The sequence below is a fragment of the Cuculus canorus genome, chromosome 17, assembly GCF_017976375.1.
Source record: "Cuculus canorus isolate bCucCan1 chromosome 17, bCucCan1.pri, whole genome shotgun sequence".
Lineage (NCBI taxonomy): Eukaryota > Metazoa > Chordata > Aves > Cuculiformes > Cuculidae > Cuculus > Cuculus canorus.
Window position 1 is genome coordinate 10,200,773 of NC_071417.1, and position 22,820 is coordinate 10,223,592.

Genomic DNA, 22,820 nt, shown 5'->3' on the forward strand with positions numbered 1-22,820 from the left:
CCTCCTATAGGAGGAGAGGCTGAGAGAGTTGGGGTTGTTCAGCGTGGATAAGAGAAGGCTCTGAGGAGACCTTAGAGCAGCTTCCAGTACTGAGAGGGGCTCCAGGAAAGCTGTGGAGGGGCTCTTGCTCAGGGAGTGCAGGGATGGGAGGAGAGGGAACGGTTTTTAGCTGAAAGAGGGGAGATTAAGATGAGATCTTAGGGAGAAATGTTTTGCTGTGAGGGTGGGGAGGCCCTGGCCCAGGTTGCCCAGAGCAGTGGTGGCTGCCCCATCCCTGGAGGTGTTCCAGGCCAGGGTGGATGGCGCTTGGGGCCCCTGATCCAGCAGGAGGTGTCCCTGCGCACGGCGGGAGGGGTCCCACTCCGGGGGCTCCGCGGGCACTCCCCTCTGGGGGGGCGGTGCTGGGCGCGGTCCCGCCCGCCCCTCGCGGTCACGTGGCGCGGCGCGCTCACATGACCGGGCGGGAGGAGGCGCGATGGCGGCGCACCTGAGCTCGGGCCGCGTGAACCTGACGGCGCTGCGCGAGGCCGGGCGGCGCGAGCTGCGCGAGTTCCTGGACAAATGCGCGGGGTCCAAGGTGCGGGGGGAGAACAGGGGGCGGGGGAGAGAGGGCAGAGAGCAGTGGGTGAGCTTTAACAAGGCCAAATGCCGGGTCCTGCACTTGGGGCACAACTCTGTGCGGCTACAGCCCAGGGGAAAAGTGTCTGGGAAGCTGCCTAGAGAAGGAGGACCTGGGGGTGTTGGCTGACAGCGACTGAACATGAGGCAGCAGTGGCCCAGGTGGCCAAGAAGGCCAATGGCATCTTGGCTTGTATCAGAAACGGTGTGGCCAGCAGGTCCAGGGAGGTGATTCTTTCCCTGTACTCGGCACTGGTGAGGCCGCACCTCGAATCCTGTGTTCAGTTCTGGCCCCTCGCTATAAGCAGGATGTTGAGGCTCTGGAGAGTGTCCAGAGAAGAGCAATGAAGCTGCTCAGGGGCTGGAGAACAAGGGTTATGAGGAGCGGCTGAGGGACCTGGGGTTGTTCAGCCTGGAGAAGAGGAGGCTGAGGGGAGACCTTATTGCTCTCTACAATTACCTGAAAGGAGGTTGTAGAGAGGAGGGAGCTGGGCTCTTCTCCCAAGTGACAGGGGACAGGACAAGAGGGAATGGCCTCAAGCTCCGCCAGGGGAGGTTCAGGGTGGACATCAGGAAAAAGTTTTTCACAGAAAGGGTCATCAGGCCCTGGCAGGGAGGTGGTGGAGTCCCCATCCCTGGAGGGATTTAAAAGACGGGTAGGTGAGGTGCTCAAAGACATGCTTTAGTGGCAGATAGGAATAGTTGGACTCAATTATTTAAGAGGTCTTTTCCAACCTAGTGGTTCTATAGTTCTGTGAGGTGCCTGGCAGGGCCTGGGGCTGACGCCGCGCTCCCCTTCCCTCCCACAGGCAATCGTGTGGGACGAGTACCTGACCGGGCCATTTGGGCTGATTGCGCAGTACTCACTGCTCAAGGTAAGGGCGAGTGGCTCCGTCCCCTGCAGTGGCTGCACCTCGCCACTCCCTGACCCCTTGCCTCCGCGCAGGAACATGAGGTGGAGAAGATGTTCACGCTCAAGCCAGGCCGCCTGCCTCAGGCCGATGTCAAGAACATCATCTTCTTCGTCAGGCCCAGGCTGGAGCTGATGGACATCATCACGGACAACTTGCTCAGGTACCGCCGTGCTGGCAGGGTGGGCGGCAAGGGTGCTGCTCCTGGCTCTCCTCTTGGGAGGCAAAGGAAGGGACAGGTTTGGCCTGAAACTCCCTTGTGATGTACACTGCTGGGCTCAAAGCAGAGAGCTATGTGCAGACACCGATGCTGCAGTGTAGCTGCTCCAGGGCTCCAGTCGGAGTGCAGGACACCCTGGGAAGGGAGGGGATTTCACTTTGGCTGGCGATGCAGCAGGTTGTGTTCCTCTTTCAGAAGATGTGCACTCCTAATTAGCTGGAATGAACCATGCTTTGATTGAGTCTCCTTTTGAGAGCTGCAGGAAAACCAAGTCACCTCACCCTGGTTTCAGACCTGTGGCTGTGGCCGTATGTGGCTCGGTAAACAATATTCCGAAATATAAAGCTAGGAATAGAAGTTGGCAATAATAACTCAGTGCAGTGTTCCTATTTCCTTTGAATTCAGTGCCCCAGCCCCCACTCCGTGCTGGTAACCTGCGCAGCTGAGTTACCGCTTGCTGTGCTCTTGCTTGTGACTCTTCCAGGGAAGACAGAGGCCGCTCTCCTCAGAGGGACTTCCACATCCTCTTTGTGCCGCGCCGCAGCCTGCTCTGCGAGCAGTGGCTGAAGGAGCAGGGCGTGCTGGGGTCCTTCATCCACCGAGAGCAGTACAGCCTGGACTTGATACCCTTCGATGGAGACCTGCTGTCCATGGAATCTGAGAGTGCATTCAAGGTAAGCGCTTTTTTCATCTTGGAGGAAGAATGCCATGCATTGTGTTGGCTGTTGCTGTTGGGTACAGAGGCTCTGGGAGGGTTTGTCAGTGACCCACACAGCAGGGAAGGGCCTTGCAGAGCAAACGTGGCCGGACCCTGAGTGCTGGACCGAGTGTGAACTTCGTCTGTTTTCTAAGTAAAGGTTGAAGGAACCATCACTACACCAAGCTGCGCCCCGGTTCTTCCAGCTTTAACTGCTGTTGTTATTTCCACAAATCGAGCATTCATTAATCACTTAAAGTACTCAGTTGTCACAAAGAGTCAGCACAGTTGGTGTCAATATGCAGACAAAGAGCCATGTGCAGTGGTTAGTACTTGCGCATAAAGCTGCACCGAGAAATGACAGCTGTCACAGGGTGGCTGTGGATCCTGTTTTCTCAGAATGCTGTGTCTGGGGACAGAAAGTTTTGAGAGGGGTTTTTGGCCATCTCTACCTTATTAAGCATAGGCCAGAGGACATGTCAGGGCTTGCAGCTGCTTGATGAGATACGGTGCTTTCAGATTGGCCTAATTAGAGGGAGAGGCTCTTTGCAGTCATTTTCTCTTGTCTTCCTCTCCATCAAACTGGGAGTAGCATGTGGGGTTCAAAAATATTACAATGTCCAGTTAGGTCTAATGGTTTGATGTAGTGACAGCAATGCTAAGGTCCATATTTGCCAATGGCCATGTTTATTCCCCAGCCGATGTCTCCTCTGAACTAATCACATGGACCACATTCCACTGTGGAAGCAGCAGTGTCAATCAACAGGTTCCACAGGCAATTCTTCTTGTTGTTTAGGAATGTTACCTGGAGAGCGACCAGACAAGTCTGTACCATGCAGCAAAGGGGCTGATGACACTGCAGGCTCTCTACGGAACCATCCCACAGATTTTTGGGAAAGGCGAGTGTGCCCGGGTAAGACAAATGCTGCTTCTGAAAAACTGCCTCTTCTTCTTTGTAACTGCCTTAAGGAGCAGTTTTCCTGTCAGGACGATTTATCTGTTTCATATGTATTGCTCACAGGTACAGTACCTTTGTGTTTACTGCCATTGTTTCTGTGGAGTTTTAACATTCAGCTGCTCTGTTGGTATCAGAAGGGCTGAACAAAGCAGGAAATGTGTAACCTCCTGCTCATGCTTTTGCTTTTTCATCTCTCCCTGTAACTTGCTCTTTTGTTCTTCTCTCTGATCAACCTATGGCTTAATTGGTACCTTTTGCAATCAAGGAGTAGCTCTAGATGAATCCGGTGCTTTGGCCACAGTCACTGTCTTGCTAAGCTGCAGAGAGCAGCAGAGGACTTTGTCTTCTTTGTCTCATCCTGCCCCAATCTGTCAGCCTGTTTGTACCTCTTGCCATTCTCTTCCTTTACATAGGGCTGCGCTCCATACTTGAATGACTGTGTGCTTGTAGGGCCTAGAAGTCAAATCCATCTGTTGTGGCCTGCACCATAACCAGACTGGCATGATTTATTTTCAGCACGTGGCTAATATGATGATCAGGATGAAGCGTGAGTTCCCAGGAAGCCAGAACTCAATATTTCCCGTCTTTGATACCCTCTTGTTGCTGGACCGCAATGTTGATCTGCTGACACCGTTAGCTACGCAGCTGACATACGAAGGGCTGATAGATGAAATCTATGGAATTCAGAACAGTGAGTACTGCCGGGAAAGGGGGAGGCCACTGGTGTGCAAGGGCAGGTTGCCGTGTGTCAGGTGGGTTTCGTCTTCACTAAATGACAGTGACATGGGAACAGCTCACTTGAACTTAGTGTGGGGATGGTTCACTCCCAAGCTGGAGCCCATCCAGAACAGTTCTGGCTTTCTTTTTGCCTAGGAAGGGGAGTTGATGCAATGCCTGATTATTGACTGGGCATATTTTGGATACTGGCTGAGTGCAGACACAGTGACACAGAATGCGTAGTGTGGGAGCAGAGATGTTGGTGTCTGCTTTTCCCCTCCAGCCTGGCTGGCTCATGTTGGGCTGCATCAACAGGAACAGTTTGTGAAAGGCCATTCAGAGTGCTCTCCTGCTCTTCAGGAAGTACTAAGAAAAACTCCAGAGAGGCATTTATGGGTTTTAATCCTTCCTGCTGTTCTGACGACTGGCTGGAAGGTTGCCTCCAAACCTCTTCAGTAGCAGGGTAGCTCACACTAGGATTCTGGTATGTTTATAGAAGTCTCTGGATCCCTGGGTGAGGACAGGGAAACTCTCCTTAATTAACACATACGCACTGAGTCGTCTAGTTGTTTCTACTAGCATTGTTGCTCAGAACTATTTCCAGCTTGGGGGACATGTTTCCACAGCCTGCTTATTGTAGCCTCAGGTGGTGAAGTTCCAGCCCTTATAATATTTATTTCTCTGCATTTGGTAGCTTATGTGAAACTCCCTCCTGAGAAGTTTGCCCCAAAGAAGCAGGGTGAGGGTGGGAAAGATCTCCCCACAGAACCCAAGAAGCTCCAGCTGAACTCTGCAGAAGAGCTGTACGCTGAAATCCGAGACAAGAACTTCAATGCTGTGGGGTCAGTGCTGAGCAAGAAAGCCAAGATCATCTCGGCAGCCTTTGAGGTGAGGCCTGTACCCAACTGTGCATGAATTCTTGCTGTCAGATACAGTCTGTGCTCAGCAGGGCTATGGTTGGCAGCTCAAGCTGTTGCCATGGAGTAATCCCCCAGCCAGAGTAAAACCAGATAGTCCTCAGAAGCCCCTCCAGCCTGTTCCCCTGCCCTGGGACAAGATCCAGCTCCATTTCGACTTTTCTGACTAGATATTGGTCAAATCTCCTCTTAAGAATCTTGCAGTAATGCAGGTCTTTTCTCCCCACACCTCTGTTCAGGGGCTTTTCCTGTTCTTGCTGTTAAAAGCTTGTCTCAGAGCTCACCTAAACCACATTTCTACTGCTATGGCCCATAGTTCCCATAATAGAAATCGCTTTCTTCGTCTGCAGAACAGTCAGGTGCTGCTTCCCTCTGCAAATTGCCAAAGGTTAATTTTAGCGTACTGATCAGTTCCATTTTGTTGCTGTTGTTACCTGTTCACCAAAAGGTCCTTTTCCCTTTGTATTCCCTGACAATGCAGACAACAATGCTGTAAGAAATAAACCACCAGAATGTACATCCACAAAGTGTTACAGCTGGCATAAAAACCAATAGAAATGCAAAAAATACAGTTATCTTACAGGAGATTTGACCTGTAAATTCACGCTAATGTGTCACCTTAGACAAAGCTGGAGTGTGCTGTGGGGTGTGTTTGTGGTTTTGTTGGAAAACACCCTGTTGGTGATTCATAAAGAAACTGAGATCCCACAGCTCTGTTTTCAGACTTCATGGTGATTCTCGAGAGAACTTGTTACACTTTGGTTGTATTTCCTTGTTTTTTTAATTTGCCTCTTCACTTCTGCTACATCTCAGATGAGGTCGCGGAACCTTAACTGAAATCCTGTGTGCTTACCCTCATCTCCTAGCAAACATCTGTGACTGCAGTGTTAGCGGAGGTGCTAGAGATGGGTTAGTCACACTGGGTGTTAAAATAAAGACGTTTAAGAAATTGTCAGAGGTAGTAGGTGATAATGAAACAGCAGCATACTGGCAGCAGAGGACTTCTTAAATTGCAGGCTTCATCATTATCACCCTCCTGCCTGCACTTGCCTACTTAAATCCTTCATGTATAAGTTAAATTGTTATTATTTTTACTCTGAGTTGCTGCAAGAGGCGAGTAGCCCTAATGAAATACAGACCTCTGGACTGCTCTGAGAGCTGTTATCTGCATTGTGCTTCATCAGATCCTTGCTCAAAACTTGGGATGTTATTACAGCCAGGTACAGGGAATGGCAGGCTTCTGCTTGCAAGGGATGCAGACCCTGACAACCCAGTTCCTCAGCTCCTTTCACTACTGCTTCAAGGGGAAATGTTCTCGTCTCTGAGTGTATTTGCCTTAGAGCTCTGCGTTTATCAGCAGCTGGCAAAGTAATTCATCTTTGCATGAGAAAGGTAGCTTTGCTGGTAGGGCAGCCAAGGAGCAGATTCTAATGGCTGAAGTCAGGCAGAAGTGGCAAAGAGTGATTGGCAACACTGGTATAATGAAAAAACAGTCTAATGATTTATAATGTTTTATTATGTCTTGCCTCTTCCAACGATGAAAGTGCTGTTACAGGTAATGCTATGACTAGTTTAAGCATTTAAAGTATTTTGTCTAAAAGGCTGCGTACCTCTAACAGTGCTGTCACAATGAGAACCATACAAAACCTTTTTATGATAAAATTACCTAGTTGATGTGCGGCCAGTTAACCTGAACAAGACCTAACTGAAGTGATGGATTTCTTTAGGAAAGACACCACGCGAAAACCGTTGGAGAGATTAAGCAGTTTGTCTCACAGCTGCCACACATGCAGGCAGCAAGAAGTTCTCTAGCAAACCACACCTCTATTGCAGAACTCATCAAAGACATCACCAGTGAGTATCCGTTATAAGACAGCTTGGTGGACATTATTCAGCTTGGCCAAAACTAGCTTTGCTCCATTCAGTGCATCTCTGCTGAAATGTTAAATGTCGAAAATAAGCTGTCAGTTGCTACTATATTGATTTTCGTTCTTTTCCCAAAGCATCTGAAGATTTCTTTGATAATTTAACAGTGGAACAAGAGTTCATGTCTGGAATAGACACAGACAAGGTAAGTAGATAATGACAATTAGTGACTCTTACATCTTCAAAAAACAACCCAACATATTTCTGTGGGTTTTTTTCCTTTTTTTTTTTTTTTTTTTTGAGAGAGTATACATCTGATCTAGATGAAGTCTGTCTCCTTCCAGTGTCAAGGCTGTGAGCTCTCACATGTGTCTCCGTGCACACTACAGTATTTTCCACGTGGCAGACTTTGCTGCAGGAACCTGGAGACCGTGCTGTCCCTTATGCTTTGCCGGGCTCCGGGTAGCTGTTAGTGCCTGTAACGCAGGTGTACGCAGCTGGGGGGATTTGACTGGTACAGGGGCACTATGTGTTGTGAGGGATCAGTGAGAGGTTGGAGACGTTCATCAGTATTTTTGCAGTGCATCTAAGTCTAGCGATTGACTTGGACCCAACGTGCTTTAGAAAGGCGCCAGGTGGAACCAGTGCTTGGATCACTGTTTTACAGATGGCCTTAAGCTGCCTGTGCAGCAGCTGCACTCCCTTTCTTGATGTTTTATAGATATTATACTAGGCAAAAAATAGATCTTCCTTTCTAGGTCTTCTTGGCACTTTAACAGATCTGTAAATAACAGCTTATGTATTTTTTTAATAGGTTAACAATTATATTGAAGACTGCATAGCTCAAAAACATCCATTAATCAAGATCTTGCGTCTTGTTTGCTTGCAATCTGTATGCAATAGCGGACTGAAGCAGAAGGTTCTGGACCATTACAAAAGAGAGATTCTCCAGGTTGGGCTGCAACTTTTGGGCTGATGAATCCCTGAGAAAATCCTCATCAGATCCTCAGCTCTACAACACTTGTGTTCTAGGCAGACGTATCTTATACTGGGGTAGTACTGATGTCCAGTGTGTACAGAGAGCAGTGAGGCCTCTGTTTGGGCTAATAGCAATGATTCGGGAGGTGCTTATGTGTTTTACAGCATGTAGATACAGAGAGGTTTGTATCGTTGCACTTTTGGCTAGCGTGGTTTAAACACTCTAAATGGGATATGTTCTAGAGAGATCTTAGACAAAAAATCTATTGAACTAACATCTTTGCCTTTTTTTAAACACTCTGGTCATGACATTAAAGGTGAATTCTTCGTATTGCAGACATACGGCTATGAACATATATTGACCTTAAACAACCTGGAAAAGGCTGGACTTCTGAAACCTCAGACAAGTGGTAGGAATAACTACCCAACGATCAGAAAGACCCTGCGCTTATGGATGGATGACGTTAATGAACAGGTAAACAATTGCCTCAGCACTGAATATTACATCTAACAGTCTAGAATTATGTGCAGCAAGAAGTAGCGCTTGCCTGCTGCTCACACTCTGCTCTCTCCTGCAGAACCCCAACGATATCTCGTACGTGTACAGTGGCTACGCGCCGCTGAGCGTACGCCTGGCACAGCTACTGGCTCGGCCAGGCTGGCGAAGCATAGAGGAGGTTTTAAAGATGCTGCCGGGTCCCCATTTTGAGGAGAGGCAGCAGTTACCTACTGGCCTTCAGAAAAAGCGTAAGTTTTGCTTTGTTTTCACATTTTTAAAGGGAGATGCATCTCTTTTATGCTGGAATGAGGCAAGTGGAAATCAGGGCTGGCAGAGTCCCGGCATCTCTCATGTCCCTGTCCCACTGTAGTTACTCCATAACCCACCTTTGACAGACAGCTTTCTGGCCTCTTTAAAACATCCAGTCACGCATTCCGCCTGCTATTAATGCACCACGTGCACTGAACGTACTACGGGGTTGTATGTTTGTTAGCCTTCTCATCAGACTACAAAAATAAACCCTAATCTTACCCTGTGATTTTAATAAGTAACATTACTTTACAATGAAGGTCAGCATCACTCTTGTAGCATTAAGCCTGGGCTTAAGGCAGAAGCACATCCTGTAGAGAGACTGAAGGTGGAAGGAGAGGCTGCATTTTGGGGCCCCAGCCTGGTATTCCGCTCAATAGGTTTCTCCCCTAATTCAGTTGCTGTATTTATTTCAGTTTTTAGGTCATTTTGAGTTTGACAGTTGATGGATAGGAGACATGAAATTAAAACTAAGACAGGCTCTAAATTCCTCTGAATACACAGGTCAACACGGTGAGAACCGAGTCACTCTGGTGTTCTTCCTTGGAGGTGTGACATATGCAGAAATAGCTGCACTGAGATTTCTGTCCCAAATGGAAGATGGAGGCACAGAGTACGTCATTGCCACTACAAAACTGATCAATGGAACAAGTTGGATCAAATCCTTGATGGAAAAACTGGAGCCTGCCCCTTTCTAGGGTCTGTGGTAAGAGACAGTGAGAGGCTCACAGACACATGACTTTCTGGTCTTCTGGCATGGCTGCTTGAACGTCAGAGAGACGACAGTGAAAGAAATACTAGTGAGACCAGCTCATGGTGCAGTTACCCTTGGCCCTCTCTGCACTTGTGTTCCTATGGTTTGTGGAACTTCCTAGTAGACAAGTGGTATTGAAAGGCACTAATGATGAAACACACAACGAGAGAAAGGGTTCATGGTCTGAACTAGCCAAGAAGCACTGGGGGTGCAGGAATCTGCACCAGTCCTTGTATTTGGCAAATTGCTTCTTTTTTTTTCTTTCAGTTTAGGGATGTGATCACTTCGTTTTACCCTCTTGAGATGCTGAGGAGGCAGGGTATTTTCTGTTCCTTATTTCATAACAATATTCCTAGTCTGTCTGTCTATCTCTGGTGCCTGATACATGCCAGCAGTGCACTGGATCTGTTTGTCTCTGAGATCTGTACTCGGCTGTACCCAGGGGTCACTTTCCTGCTCATCTTTCTGATGAAAGCCAAGGAACTTGTGCTTCCCCCCAGCTTCAGCACATTCACGTCACCAGGCAGCAGCAAGGGCCAGGCCACCACAGCTAAACCTGCTCACATCCTTGACAGCTGATTGTACAATGGAAAGAGATCTGCTGTAAAGGGGAAGCAGTCGTTTTTTGCCGTGTCTCAGGCATCCAGAATAGGAGCTGCTGAGCCTGCACTGTAACAAGCTGTCTGTTACAGTTAGTTGCCTGTAGGCCACACTCAAGTCCCCTGTCTTACATGCTTTGGCCAAGGCACTTGTTGCGTTTCCTGCCACAACAGCTAAACCTTCGACTGTCCATGCACACATCTACGGCACTGACTACAAATAGAACCGACTGTGCCCAAATGAAGAGGGAGAGGCTTGAGCCTTTTGCTTCAATTGCTCTCTGAAAGGATCAGTGTGAGGTGACTTGTTTGTCCTAGGTACACCCACCTGACTCTGGAAAGCTATTCCAGAGCACGAATTACATCAGTGTGGCAAGAGTTTGTTTGAAGATACACAGACACTCCCTGCATGGGACTCGGGCCATAAATAGCTACATCAGCGACCCAGTAAACAGCAGGTCTAAAACAGACACTGTTTTCACCCCCTGTTCAGTTTATAAACTGTGATACTTGCTGCCACAAGCTGTTGTAGAGCTCAGAATTATAAAATGGAATTTTCCATGGCCTTAGTGGCTGGGCCGTTAGTGCTGCTGAGCCACTGTATGCAAGAGGCAGCTTCTGGCTCCGGAAGCCTCAGCCTTGCTAATTGCTAGAGGCTGGGAAGGCAGAGCATGGGCCACTGCTCGTGCCTGTGCTGCTGCCCCTCAGCCCTTTCGCTGGTCGCTGTCACTGTATTCACAGGCTTTAACAGCAACCACTGGGGACTGTGTTTCACACTGCATTCCAGTCTTAAAGAGTTAAAAATTACCTATAAAAATAACTGCTTGCTCATTTACCAAGTATTTCCACTCTTAGTTATCTGCATAACGCATAATATGTGTGTCCCCCCAAAAAAACTTCATTTTTCCAAGTTGTTACAGTTATGACTGTGGGGTTTGGTCTGTTGTTTTGTTTTGTAAGAGTGCCAAATCAGACCCTTCACAGAGCCCCTCTCTCTGTTTAACTCTAGTTGGCTTATTAGAGTAAAAAAAAAAATGTATTTGGTCTTTTTGTTCTGAAAGTGCTTGCTCACTCTTTTTGTCTCTGGACTACAAAAATAAATAAAATAAATCCCTGTGCTGTCATAACTGCATCCTTCTCCCCCTGCCCCAGGAAAACAGAATTACTTACCTCAAAACCATTTTTCCAACATCTGGATGTTTTTTCTTTAAGCACAAATTACATTCTGTTCTGCCATTTAACATACTACATCAGAAATATTTATGGGATTTCTTGATGTTTAAAGAAAAATACATTTTTAATCATTTGAGACTTTACTTCAGGTGGGTAAGCAACTTGCAGGCTTGTCTTACAAAAGCAAAACATGCTGCAACTTTGACAGTTAGGCAAGCAGCAAAGGTGAATTGCCTTGCTCTACATTGTTTCTGCTGTTCCACCATGAAGTAGGTGATTTCACACTATTTAGAAAGAAAATCAGATCAAAAGTTGAACATTATTGTGCAGAAAAACAAGAAACAATGTGAGTCAGTGCAGTCCCTACATGGTGTCCTTGGCTTGGCCTTGAGGGTTTTTATATTATCACAGTTTACAGTTATCCCAGTTTACAGATCTTTCTTTGTTTTAAATCTTAACAACTGAACTAAATGCAAGGAAACGCACAGCAGTACTCAGGCTGGTTGGTGAACTAAGCTCATAACACGCGAAAGCTACCCCACAAGGGAGTAAAGGAAACTATACAAAGCGCTGATTGAACAGCTTGCTTACCTTTTCACTTGGACCAGCAGATGTATGTGTGTTAAGAACACCAGAGGCAAAACTTAGTTAAAAAATAGTTTACACTGGACACTTGGTGAGCTCTGAATTACCAACACCACTCTGTCAATTTTTTTGCAGCCTGCAGCTTGCACCATAACCAAACTAGAGCCATGTAGCCTCTCAAACTAGACAAAGTCTCTTCCTGGAACTATTCGACAATAACAAAAAATAAAAGCCATCTTGACGTTGATTGATTCTCTGGAGGAGCAATTACTACTTAATAGGCTTCCTGAGCAGCTTGATTATGTTCTGCTTCTGTCCAAAGCCTTGCTGACCATGCGGGTAATAATTTGATAACAAGAGAGCCTAATTAAATTACGGGGCCATTTTCTACATCATAATATCTTTGTAGGTAAGAGATTTGATTTGCAGTACATACTCTTCCTTCTCTCTGCTGTCTGCATGTGTCTGGTTTACAAGCCAAAGGAAAAAAAGAAAACGTTACCCAACCTCTTCCCCAAAAAAAGACTTTCATTTTTCACATCTCATTATCGGAAAGCACTCCTGCTAAAAATAAACCTATAGCTTACCTCCCTCCTCCCCCACCATGCTGCAAAGGAGCCGTAGCCCTTACTCGCTAAAAGGTAGGGATGACTTCTTGGATGGGCAGGGGTGAAGTGAGAGCAGTGAACTAGTGACAGTGCAGTGACCAGGCTGTCCCCAGCACTCACTGCTTTTTGGTAAACCAGCCTGACTTGGTCTGTGTCATTCCATCCCGTGCTGCTGATCTGGGATGATCCCCAGCTCTTTGTGAGCATCCTCCTCCTCATGTGGCCCACAGGAGCACTGGGCTCTTAGAGAACAGAGCAAGAGGCACAACAGCGTTCTGATAACTGCAGAATAAAAAGTATAAGATGAACAACTCTTCACCAGAGTTAAAACCCCTACATTTAAACAAATGGAGATTATGACCTGGTAACATTAAAGCCATGGCTCTTAAACTCAGGAGCTACTGTTGACAAAAGCACTGTGGGGCAGGGGAGCTATTCGGCACACTCCATTCTGCTATGCAGCACAGAGCGCAAAGGCGCTATGTCATGTAGTAATCGGTCCTGACCACACCTAGTGCATTAGTCCTCATGTGGGCTGCAAACACAACCTCATTACTCCTGGCCCCCGGATGAGCAGCTCAGAACGGGATCAAACTACAGCACAAACCGTCTGGAAGCCAGAAATTCAAGGGACAGCTGCAGAACAAAACTAGAGGGAAATAGGAACTTCATGAAGTAGAGCCCATCGTCTACCTGGGTAAGCAGCTTGTTTCTTTATCGACACCTTTCTAGATTATCAGAAATCATGTAAAGCCCATGTATAGAAAACTTCACTGCTTTGAGCAACTGGGAAACCGCTGCTGGCTTTAAAATTCAGCAGCTCCTATAATGTACACATGTGCTTGAGCTTAGAATGAAATGACTCAACTCCTTAATATCAAAAAGTGAATTTGTTATCACTAGGGCTCTTTAAAAAATATTCTAAGTGGCAGGATGGGAATTCAATTTACTTTGGCTGGCTTTAAACTGTTCAGAAAAGAAATAATCCTTGTAGGTTAGCTTTATCTTAAGTTTTAAATTCCATTTATGTGCTTGACAAAGTGCTTGATATTTATATGTGGATATTTTTGATCAGGCACAGTTACGACAAAAATTAAAAAGAATATACAAACTGGAGAGATGGTAGAATTTTTTTAGATAAGTTTTCATAGCTTTAACACTAAGGAGCCAAAAACTTTTGTGAAAGAGTTCAGATTTTATATTAAACTAACAAATGAGCAAACACTTCTGAAGGGAAGTGTAATTATGACCTTAAAATACAGCTAGAAGATGAATTCTAAAGCATCTGATCCCATGTCTCCCATTTAAAGGGATTTTTTTACCATAAGATATAAATATTTGCATTGGCAAACTTGTATTTAAGCCACAGTTTTCGTCATTCTTAAACAAAAGGCTCAGTTTGTGCCAGTATCTCCATTAGATGCAATTATATCATTAAATATTAATGGTGGCTTCCTTGGAGGAATTGACCACTTTGATCAGAACACGCTGTTGGTAATGCACCATCAGCGACCGCTCCAAACATGAAGCTTCCTGGATGCGGAGCCACTGACACAGGGGAAAGATACCAGGAGGCAGCTGAACTCCGTAAGGACCCCTGGCTCTTGCCCACACAGCAGTGTCCACTGCCTTGGTATCTATATTTTAATTTGCATCATTACCACTCATGATTTAGAGCTTTTGATCAGATCCTTAACTCTTTTTCAACACTGTGCAGCTCAGCAACCCAGGAAAGGACTCTGAACAAGCACACACAACCCCAACGTGACACTAACAACCTCCTTAGAAGGACCAGTGGCTATTAACCCGCCTGAACACAGCCATTTCTCCCCACAGCAGAGTCACCTCACCGGCTTTGCCGTCTCCTTGCTAAGATTCATCCTGTGTCCCTTCACTTATAGACTGAGGAGGAGCACGGCCGCAGCCACCCCCAGAGATCCTACCTGCTGCAGTATGGGGACAGCCATGCCCGACTCCTTCACCATCCACTTCCTCAAGGTGCTGAAGGAGCTGCTGGCCTTCGTGCTCTTCAGTTACACCGTGCTGGTCGGAGCGCTGCTGCTTGCCGGCTGGACGACGTATTTCTTGGTGCTTAAATGAGAGCTTTTCTTCTGCTTCTGCAGCCACAGGCAACAGGCTCCACCGTGCAGCTCGTCCTGCGCATCTGCTCGGCTCACAGGATGGCAGTCCCTTCTTCCTGTGCCAACTCTGCAAGTGTTTTGTTTCGTTACTGCCTAATCACGACTTTATTTTCTTATGCAAAAAGAATAAAAAGAAATTTTAAAAAGTATCTACACACATGCACTTTACTGATCTTTGTGGCTCGATCTTTGTGGCTCTTGCAGATTGTGTCTCCTGCGGATTCTTTGTGTTCCTAGATGTTTGCCCCCCTGAAATATTTCAAAGCCTCCCAGTAGTTTTCTCCCGAGATTCCCAGTCTGTGCTGCATCCTGAGAGCACAGCAGTCTCCCGAGCACAGTGGAGAGATGCAACACAATTCAAACATGACCAATATCTCAGGTAAACAAGTCCTGCCTTGTCTAACTCTGCCTTATTAAGGGTGTGAAGGCAGAGAGACAGAAGTTACTTATAATTCATTTATTTATTTTTTTTTTTAGAAATCCTCAGAAAAGACATTTCAAATCAGCACAAGGTTTCCCTCTTCCTACAGTTTTATGAGGTACACTTCACGGCGTGGGGGCACCAACACCACATTAGCTTCAGGGCTATTATTTACTGCCCTCAAGCATGCAGCACTTTACAGATGCTAAAAGCATGGAGTCAGCTGAGAGATGTGCCCGCAATACAGCACTGCCTCGCTAAAACTAAACTGTGCTGAGTAAAACGAGTCTCATGGAGTACAGATAGGAATTTCTGGTGCATACAAAGACATAATTGATCGAGGCCTTTCAAGTGGAACGGAGATTGCTTAGCCTGGAGGAGTCAGAGGGGAGACCTTGTTGCTCTCTGCAGCTCTCTGAAAGGCAGTTGCAGCAAGGTGGGTGGTGGTCTCTCCTCCCAAGAAACAGGGTAAAAGGAAACAATGGCCTCAAGTTGTACCAGGGGAGGTTTAGGTTGGATAGCAGGAAAAACTTCTGTACAGAAAGAGCGGTTCAAGTCCAGGTTGGATGGGCCTTGGGCAGCCTGATCTAGCAGGACGTGTCCTGCCCATGGCAGGGGGGTTGGAACTGTATGATCTTTAAGGCCCCTTCCAACCCAAACTATTCTGTGATTCTATGAAAGAGTGGTGAAGCACTGAAAGAAGCTGTGCATGACAGTGGTGGAGTCACCATCCCTGGAGATGGTAAAAAAATGAGTAGATGTGGCACTTCAAGACACAGTTTAATAGGCACGGTGGCATTGGGCTGACAGTTGGAGGTGACGATCTTAGAGGTCTTTTCCTTCCTTAATGATTCTGTGTTTACAATCATGGAGCGGTCTGGGTTGGGAGGGACCTTGAGAAGGACCTTAAAGCCCATCCAGTTCAAACCCTTGTGATGGGCAAGGGCTGCTCCAAGCCCCATCCAACCTGGCCTTGAACACCTCCAGGGATGGGGCAGCCACCACTTCTCTGGGAACCTGTGCCAGGGCCTCCCCACCCTCATAGAACGTTTATTCCCAAGATCTGATCTCAACCTCCTCTCTTTCTGCTTCAGACCTCATCCTGTCTCTGCACTCCCTGATCCAGAGCCCCTCCCCAGCTTTCCTGAAACCCCTTTCAGCACTGGAAGCTGCTCTAAGGTCTCCTTGGAGCCGTCTCTTCTCCAGGCTGAACAACCCCAACTCTCCCAGCTTGACCCCCACCCTGACCCCCTCACTCCAACCGCCTCACTCCCCATACCGGCCCCGCCGCGCCCCGCGCTCTGCGCATGCGTCGAGAAACCAGCGCGCGCTCCCTGCTCCTTACGCCCCCGCGCACCCGTTACGCACTGACGTCACTTCCGGCGCGCGGCCGGTGCGAAGATGTCGGCGGGTAGGCGGTTGCTGTGGAGCTGCTGCTCCCTCCTCAGGTACCGCGGCGGGGCGGGGGCCTGGGGACGGGACGGCGGCAGCGCCCGGGCGGTGGCTCGCGGGGCCGCAGGCCGCGGACCCGCTCCGTTTGCCCGCGGTGACGGCGGGGCGCGGCCTGTGCCGCAGCGATGGGCACGGCGCGCCCCTCGTCCGCCTGCGGGTGCGCAGCGCGAGCAGCACAGGCAGACCGGCCCTGCGCTAGCCACGCTAGCTTTAAGAGTACGCAGCATAAAAGTTCTGGAATCCTCAACCTAAGAAGGAGATGGAGCTGTTGGAACGGGTCCCGAGGAGGCTACAAAGATGATCGGAGGGCTGGAGCAACACGAGGACAGGCTGAAAGAGTTGGGGTTGTTCTGCCTGGAGAGGAGAAGGCTCCGAAGAGACCTTATAGCGACCTTCCAATATCTGAAGGGGCTACAAGAAAGCTGAGGAAGGACTGTTTACAAAGGCTTGTGGTGATAGGACGAGGGGCAATGGGTATAAACTGAAAAGGGGTAGATTTAGACTAGACATAAACACAGAGGAATTTCTTCACAGTGAGAGTGTTGAGGCACTGGAGCAGGTTGCCCAGGGAAGTTGTGGATGCCCCATTCCTGGAGGTGTTTAAGGCCAGATTGGATGGGGCTTGGGCGTCCTGATGCAGTGCGACATGTCCCTGCCCACCACAGGGGGGTTGGAACTAGATGATCTTTAATGTCCCTTCCAACCCATACTAGTCTATGATTCTGTTCTATAAAAGAAAGAAAACTGACCAGTCGTGTTCAGAAATTGATGTACATCAATGTAAATTCCCATCACTGAGTGCTGCTGGTTTTCTGCTTGTGTATTGCAGTGATAGGCCCTGACCCCACAGACACTTTCACCACACTGGCTGTAAATAAAACTGGCTACAGGAGTCCCTAAGTGTCACTGGCCTGCACCAAACTATGACCTGTATTGCTCACCTGCATGTCCTATAATTTGTTTATCAATGTTATTGGCTACAGTACCAGATAAGACACATTTCCTCTCTCAAAGATTAATAATGCACTACTCACTGTGCTTGTCTGCTTTTTGTGCACTTATAATTATGTAACAACAATTTACAATGAACTCATTCACTGTTGTGCAGCTGCATTACTGACGTTTCATAGAGACTAGGTCGCCTAGAAGAGCTTCTAGATGTTCTTTTCCCCTTTGACATCTATTTCCCTTCACACGCTGGTTATTTCTTGCGCTTAACTTTGTTTCTTGCATTTCCAGACAGCGCTTCCCTGTTTTGGCCTCTGTTAGGAGACGCTGCCCCTCAGGCATGACCGGACGATGGCACCACATGGTGGGCGTTGGGCTGGGAGTGGCCCTGTGTGCAGTCCCAGTCGTGGAGGTAATGGATTGGGAGTGAGAAACAGAACCTGCTCATTGGGGACAGTTTAATATGCAAAAACACTTGCTTAGCATTTTACAAACCAGTACTTACGCTCGGAGTTGCTTTCCTTCTTGGGGATCGCAGGTGTTTAAGCCATATAGTTGTTAAGGAAGAGAAGTGAAAAAGACAGTGCCTTCAGTAACGCCTTGCAAAGACAGTTGCCCTGTTTTATAAAGGCAAAACAGCAGCGAAGATTAGGCTGTCCAACCTTGTAATTAACAGTGGTGCTCTTTCCTACCATTGTTACTAGTAATACAGAGGGAAGTCAGTGTAAACATCAGGGATATTTCTTGTCTTTCAGAAACAGAACTCGATTTCTCTCAGTAACGATGCCTTGATTAAAAGAGCAGTTTCCTTGGTAACAGACAGTACTTCTACACTCCTCTCTCAAACAACATACGCATTGATCGAAGCATTGACGGAGTATACAAAGGTAAGGTGAGAGATTACACACTTTGCTTGCAAGTCAGTAGCGGAAATACTAAGTTATTTGGCGCTAACGGCACCTGTTAAACCGTATTTCACATGGACTTTGTTCTTTAGTGATTTCAATAGAAGAGGGGTGGGGTTTGAAGGCCCCAGGTTCCTAGGAAACAGTGCAGTAGGGCTCACTGTTCTGCTACATCAAATGTAGAAGCTGTTTTTAGTTATGTTAGAACATTGCTTTGACCTTGAACTGAAGCCAAAATGGCTCAGAACTGAGATTAAAGAAACTTGCAACAGTTACTGGATACCTGGGTACTAAGTAAAAAAGATACTCCGCCCTGTGTTCTTAGGTATTTATTTACTGCTGTGCCCATTTCTAAGACCCTGAGTTTGAGATTCATTAGACGAGTGGCTATTTAAGTCCGAAACAGCAAGATACAGTTTTAATTTTATAAATAAGTGCCCATTTGAGTAAAGTTTTTGCATTCCAGTTTTCTTCCTTATTACCACAGAAGTCTATCCGCAGCACTACTGCAGAGAGACAGCAAACACTGTCAGTGTCCCCAAAATGGCAGTGAACTTGAGAACAAAACACCTTAGGAACCATTCAGCTGTTTTGCTAATTAACATCAGTGAACACTGAGACAACGTTGGAGATGTACAGATTGCCACGTAATTGTGTGAAATAATTCCTTTGCAGGCAGTTTATACGCTGGTGTCTCTCTACAAGCAGTACGCAAATCTTCTTGGGAAAATGAATTCGGAAGAGGTGGATGCAGTCTGGCAGGTGGTAATAGGAGCCAGAGTTGATGTAAGCAATTGTTTCCCTTCTGTCATCAATCTGCCTCTTAATATTCTGCTCAGAAAGTTCTCATCTCACTCACCCTTTTGCAAAGGCACTGTTTGGAAGAGTGTTCAGATACTGGTACATCTTGTTAAGTCATGCTTTGTTTTACTCTCAGATGACAACGAAACAGCAGGAGTACCTCAGGCTGGAATCCAGCTGGATGACAGCGTTGCGTCTTTCAGAGATGGCAGCAGAAGCTGCATATCAGTCAGGTAAGCACAAGCAGATAGAGTTTCTTTTCCCTAGCATTTAGGCAGTATTTATTGAATGAGAATGGAGTTGAGACACAGAATATAAATTCAGTTAACGTGCCAATTTAGAACAGGTGGCTGGTTTTTAGAGATGATGAGAACTTACGCTCTTTCATTTGCTACAGGTCTAGTAGAAGCTTTCTGAGAACTAGGCCTGGAACTTCACATGTGGTTTGGATCAAGACAAACCATGCCAAAAAGTGTTTGAGAGGAAGCGTTTGGTCATTTTTAAACGCAGTGTGCAAACATGGTTCTGGAAGCCACAGAAATAAGGCTACCTCGGGGGTCCAGCAGGTCTTCCTAGCTGGATTGACTTTTATTAGAGAGTGAAAACATTTGCCTTTCTCTCAGGAAAGATTAATTTTGGCCTTTTCTCCCTCTATGCACACTTTCACAAGAAGCATAGAGACTTCATAGCTCTGAGATGGACTTATGGGCTGACTTACAGTAAATGAACAAAGTAATTGCACTGGAGAAGGGAAGGAAAGCAATGAACATATAGGAACATCTTAACTGTCTAAATGCCTGAAAAGGACACAGAATCTGTAGGAGCAGGAGACAAGCAGTTTTGAGTTCAGCAGTGCTACAGATATTCCTACTGCTGGTAGGTCCTGGGACAGGACAAAGACTGGAAGTTCCTGGCACGTGACTGGGCTGGGCTTAGTCCCGAGACCCACTGGCACGAGATGGTGGCTCTAATCGGAGTCCAGCTGTAAGTTGCTTGGTTGGGAAGAACCCCAGATGGCCAAAAAAATCTCAGAGTAGACCTATTGTTATTTAAGGTAAAGGAACAGTAAATGCATTTAGCATTAATATAGCCCGAGAACCATTGAAACACTTTGCAAAGCAGATCATAATTATAGGCAGTCACTTCCTTAATTGCAGGTTTGAGGAGCGCTTCTCTAACCCCATGTATGTGAATTATTACTTCAGGTGCAGACCAGGCCTCGGTGACCGCCCGCAGTCACATTCAGCTTGTGAAGTCACAGGTGCAAGAAGTGCGACAGCTTTCCCAGAAAGCAGAGACCAAGTTAGCTGAAGCTCAAACAGAAGAGCTCATAAAGGCTCAGGGAGAGGAGTCTTCATTGCCACAGGGTATTTTAGGAAGTACAGAGGCGGGTGAGGACCCCTACCTTCGAGAGGACTGAAAAGAACTTCAGTGTCACAGCAGAATATGTGCAAGTCAATCATGAATTGAAGGGTCTCAGACTGTGGGATAGTAGGAAACTGCTGAAATAAGGCTATAATTTCATTTTCTTCTCTCCCCAAAAGGATTGCTTTACAAATCACATCAATTCCAAGCGTCTGAAAGGCCCTGATCTTGTTTGTAACTTATGTTTGTAATACTTATGGATTCAGTTATTTAAATGTTTAACTATGCAAATGCGAAAACTGCTATCAAGGATAGCTTGTTAATTGTCTCTCTGCTGGGAGGGTCCTACCACTTGTTTGATACATTGGTGAGGGCACTCTAAAAATAGAGGCTTCCTAGGTATCAGCCAAAGAAGTGTAGTGAAAAGTCACTGTTTTTAACCTGTGAAGTAAATTATGTCTGTGTTAAAGTGTGCACAAGCATCTCTTGTAGGTGTGCCCATTCAGGTAAGAGATTAAGGGCTGTTATCTATTAAACTGAAAAGGTTGTAACAGAGACAAGGCTGACGGCTGCATCAAATAATGGCGAATTGCACACAGGAAACATCTGCTGTAGAGCTGAACACTTGCTATGGAGTTCCCCAGGCTGTTCTTAGTGAAGTTTTGCAGTGCGGTACAGCAGCCTCTTCCACCCAAGAGTCACCGCATCTTGTACCGCATCGGCCTTCCCCAGGAAGCAAAGGGAGAATTGATTTTCAAGATACTGTGGCTATAAACAAAGTTACTGTGGCAACTGCCATGTATTTCTTCAGAAAGCAGTGAGCAAAAGTGAGTTTTATGTATTTGAATGCTTTCCAGCACAAGTTTCGGGAAAATAATCTTAACTCTCTCTTTTTACAAGCCTAATGATTCACCGCAGGCCTGAAAACCGCAGGTGTCTTTTCACTGTGTTCATTTTCTAACTTGTCAGCTCCACATGAAATTCGCAGTGGTGAACTGCATAGACGGTGTGAAGTTAAGCTGAGATTGCTTTGCACAAGAACATCCACTAGAACTTCATCACTGCTGATTTGAGTCAGTTAATTTATCAGGTGGTATAAGAAAACACACACAGGTTTTTCACCACAGTTTAGCATCTGATGCACCATTACTCTCCAGGTTCCTGGTACTGAGTTGTGCTTGACTAGGAATTTTCTCAGGTGTAGCACGGGCCTTTCTCTCTGATCTCACCTGCCTTCTGAGCAAATGCAATCTCAGCTGTGCAGCACTGTATATCTATAGATTACATAGTAAAGAAACGCACAAACCGCCTTTCCTTGCTCCTGCTCCTCGCTGGGTGCTGCTGTAGCCCCGGAGGGTGGTACAGGCTGGAGTTAAAGCTCCCAGGAAGACAACTCTGCGGTGCCAGTGGTCAGACAGAGGTCCCAAACAGGGCTTTGGAAAAACCCAGCTGTCACGAGGGGATTATCTGTAGCAGTGGTGCAACCACACCCTCCAGAACCAAATGCAACTTCAGGTCAGCCTCTAACCACAACTGCTCCAATTTTTTTCAGTGCTGCAGTTTAAGAACTTCTGCCAAGCCACTGACCCAAATGCATGTACAGGTTGTGTTCTTTTCAGGATGCCACAGAAACAACTGGGATGCATGACAGAGATGCGGCTCAGGACAGATGAGCACTGCCACAGAGTCTACAAAGCAGCCCATTCTTCCCCTTTCAGAGCCTGCTCCCAGCAACTTTGTTGCCCACTTCCTGTTTCGCTATATGCCCTGCTTTTACTTCCCATGACATAGGCTGTACCAGGCAAGTCGAATCTTCAGACGTGAACAGGAACCTACTCATCAGTTCAGCCAAGTCACAGTGAGGAGCACCGAGTGGCTCCACATCACCCTCAAAACGAGGTGGAACCCCTCCCCACCTTTATTAAGAAGTGAGAGTTTCCTAATTGGGGGTTGCCCGTACACCTGAATCCACAACAGACATGACATCATGCTCTACTTCCTGAGTTTGCATTTGGAACCATGTCGTGGATCAGAAAAATGCTGCCACAGCAAGTTCCCAGGGTGCCACAGTTCTCGCTCTGTCCTGTTTCTTCTCTAGAACACCCAGCGGTGCCCAGGAAACAGCACCCAGAAATGAGGAGCTGCTGCTGGTACTCAGCCTTGTTTACAAAGCCATCAGTGAAACTACGTAGACAATTTCTCAGGTACAGCTAATTCAGCTTATTTAATCCCTTGTGAGGGCTGCAGGGAGAAGGCAGGAGCAGCTCACACACCACCACGCTGAGGATGGCCACGCACAGGGACTCGCCCCTTGGAAGAGCAGTTTTTTAGGCAAACACACACCTGTCCGCATCTGAATTGTTAACAGCTCACATGAG

General features: G+C 47.0%; 2 protein-coding genes across 4 annotated transcripts; both read left to right on the forward strand.

The window, feature by feature from the left end:
* Positions 1-437: 437 nt before the first annotated feature.
* Positions 438-14,699, forward strand: VPS33A (VPS33A core subunit of CORVET and HOPS complexes). 3 transcript variants are annotated; one of them, XM_054082659.1, is made up of 14 exons: positions 438-577; positions 1,428-1,493; positions 1,565-1,692; positions 2,234-2,423; positions 3,243-3,359; positions 3,921-4,095; positions 4,816-5,009; positions 6,766-6,892; positions 7,042-7,109; positions 7,719-7,856; positions 8,220-8,357; positions 8,461-8,629; positions 9,195-13,106; positions 14,127-14,699. In XM_054082659.1, the coding sequence occupies exons 1-13, from the start codon at positions 476-478 to the stop codon at positions 9,386-9,388; spliced, it is 1,806 nt and encodes a 601-aa protein (XP_053938634.1). In that variant the 5' UTR covers positions 438-475; the 3' UTR covers positions 9,389-13,106; positions 14,127-14,699. The 3 variants fall into 3 exon arrangements, with proteins under 3 accessions (XP_053938634.1, XP_053938633.1, XP_053938632.1); XM_054082658.1 differs by having other exon boundaries at positions 14,246-14,699; XM_054082657.1 differs by having other exon boundaries at positions 14,311-14,699.
* A 1,629-nt stretch (positions 14,700-16,328) lies between these two features.
* On the forward strand, positions 16,329-22,819 carry DIABLO (diablo IAP-binding mitochondrial protein). The gene is made up of 6 exons (XM_009560402.2): positions 16,329-16,419; positions 17,663-17,783; positions 18,127-18,258; positions 18,952-19,062; positions 19,214-19,310; positions 20,283-22,819. Exons 1-6 carry the CDS (start codon positions 16,373-16,375, stop codon positions 20,495-20,497), a joined length of 723 nt encoding a protein of 240 aa, XP_009558697.1. The 5' UTR covers positions 16,329-16,372; the 3' UTR covers positions 20,498-22,819.
* Position 22,820: the final 1 nt, after the last annotated feature.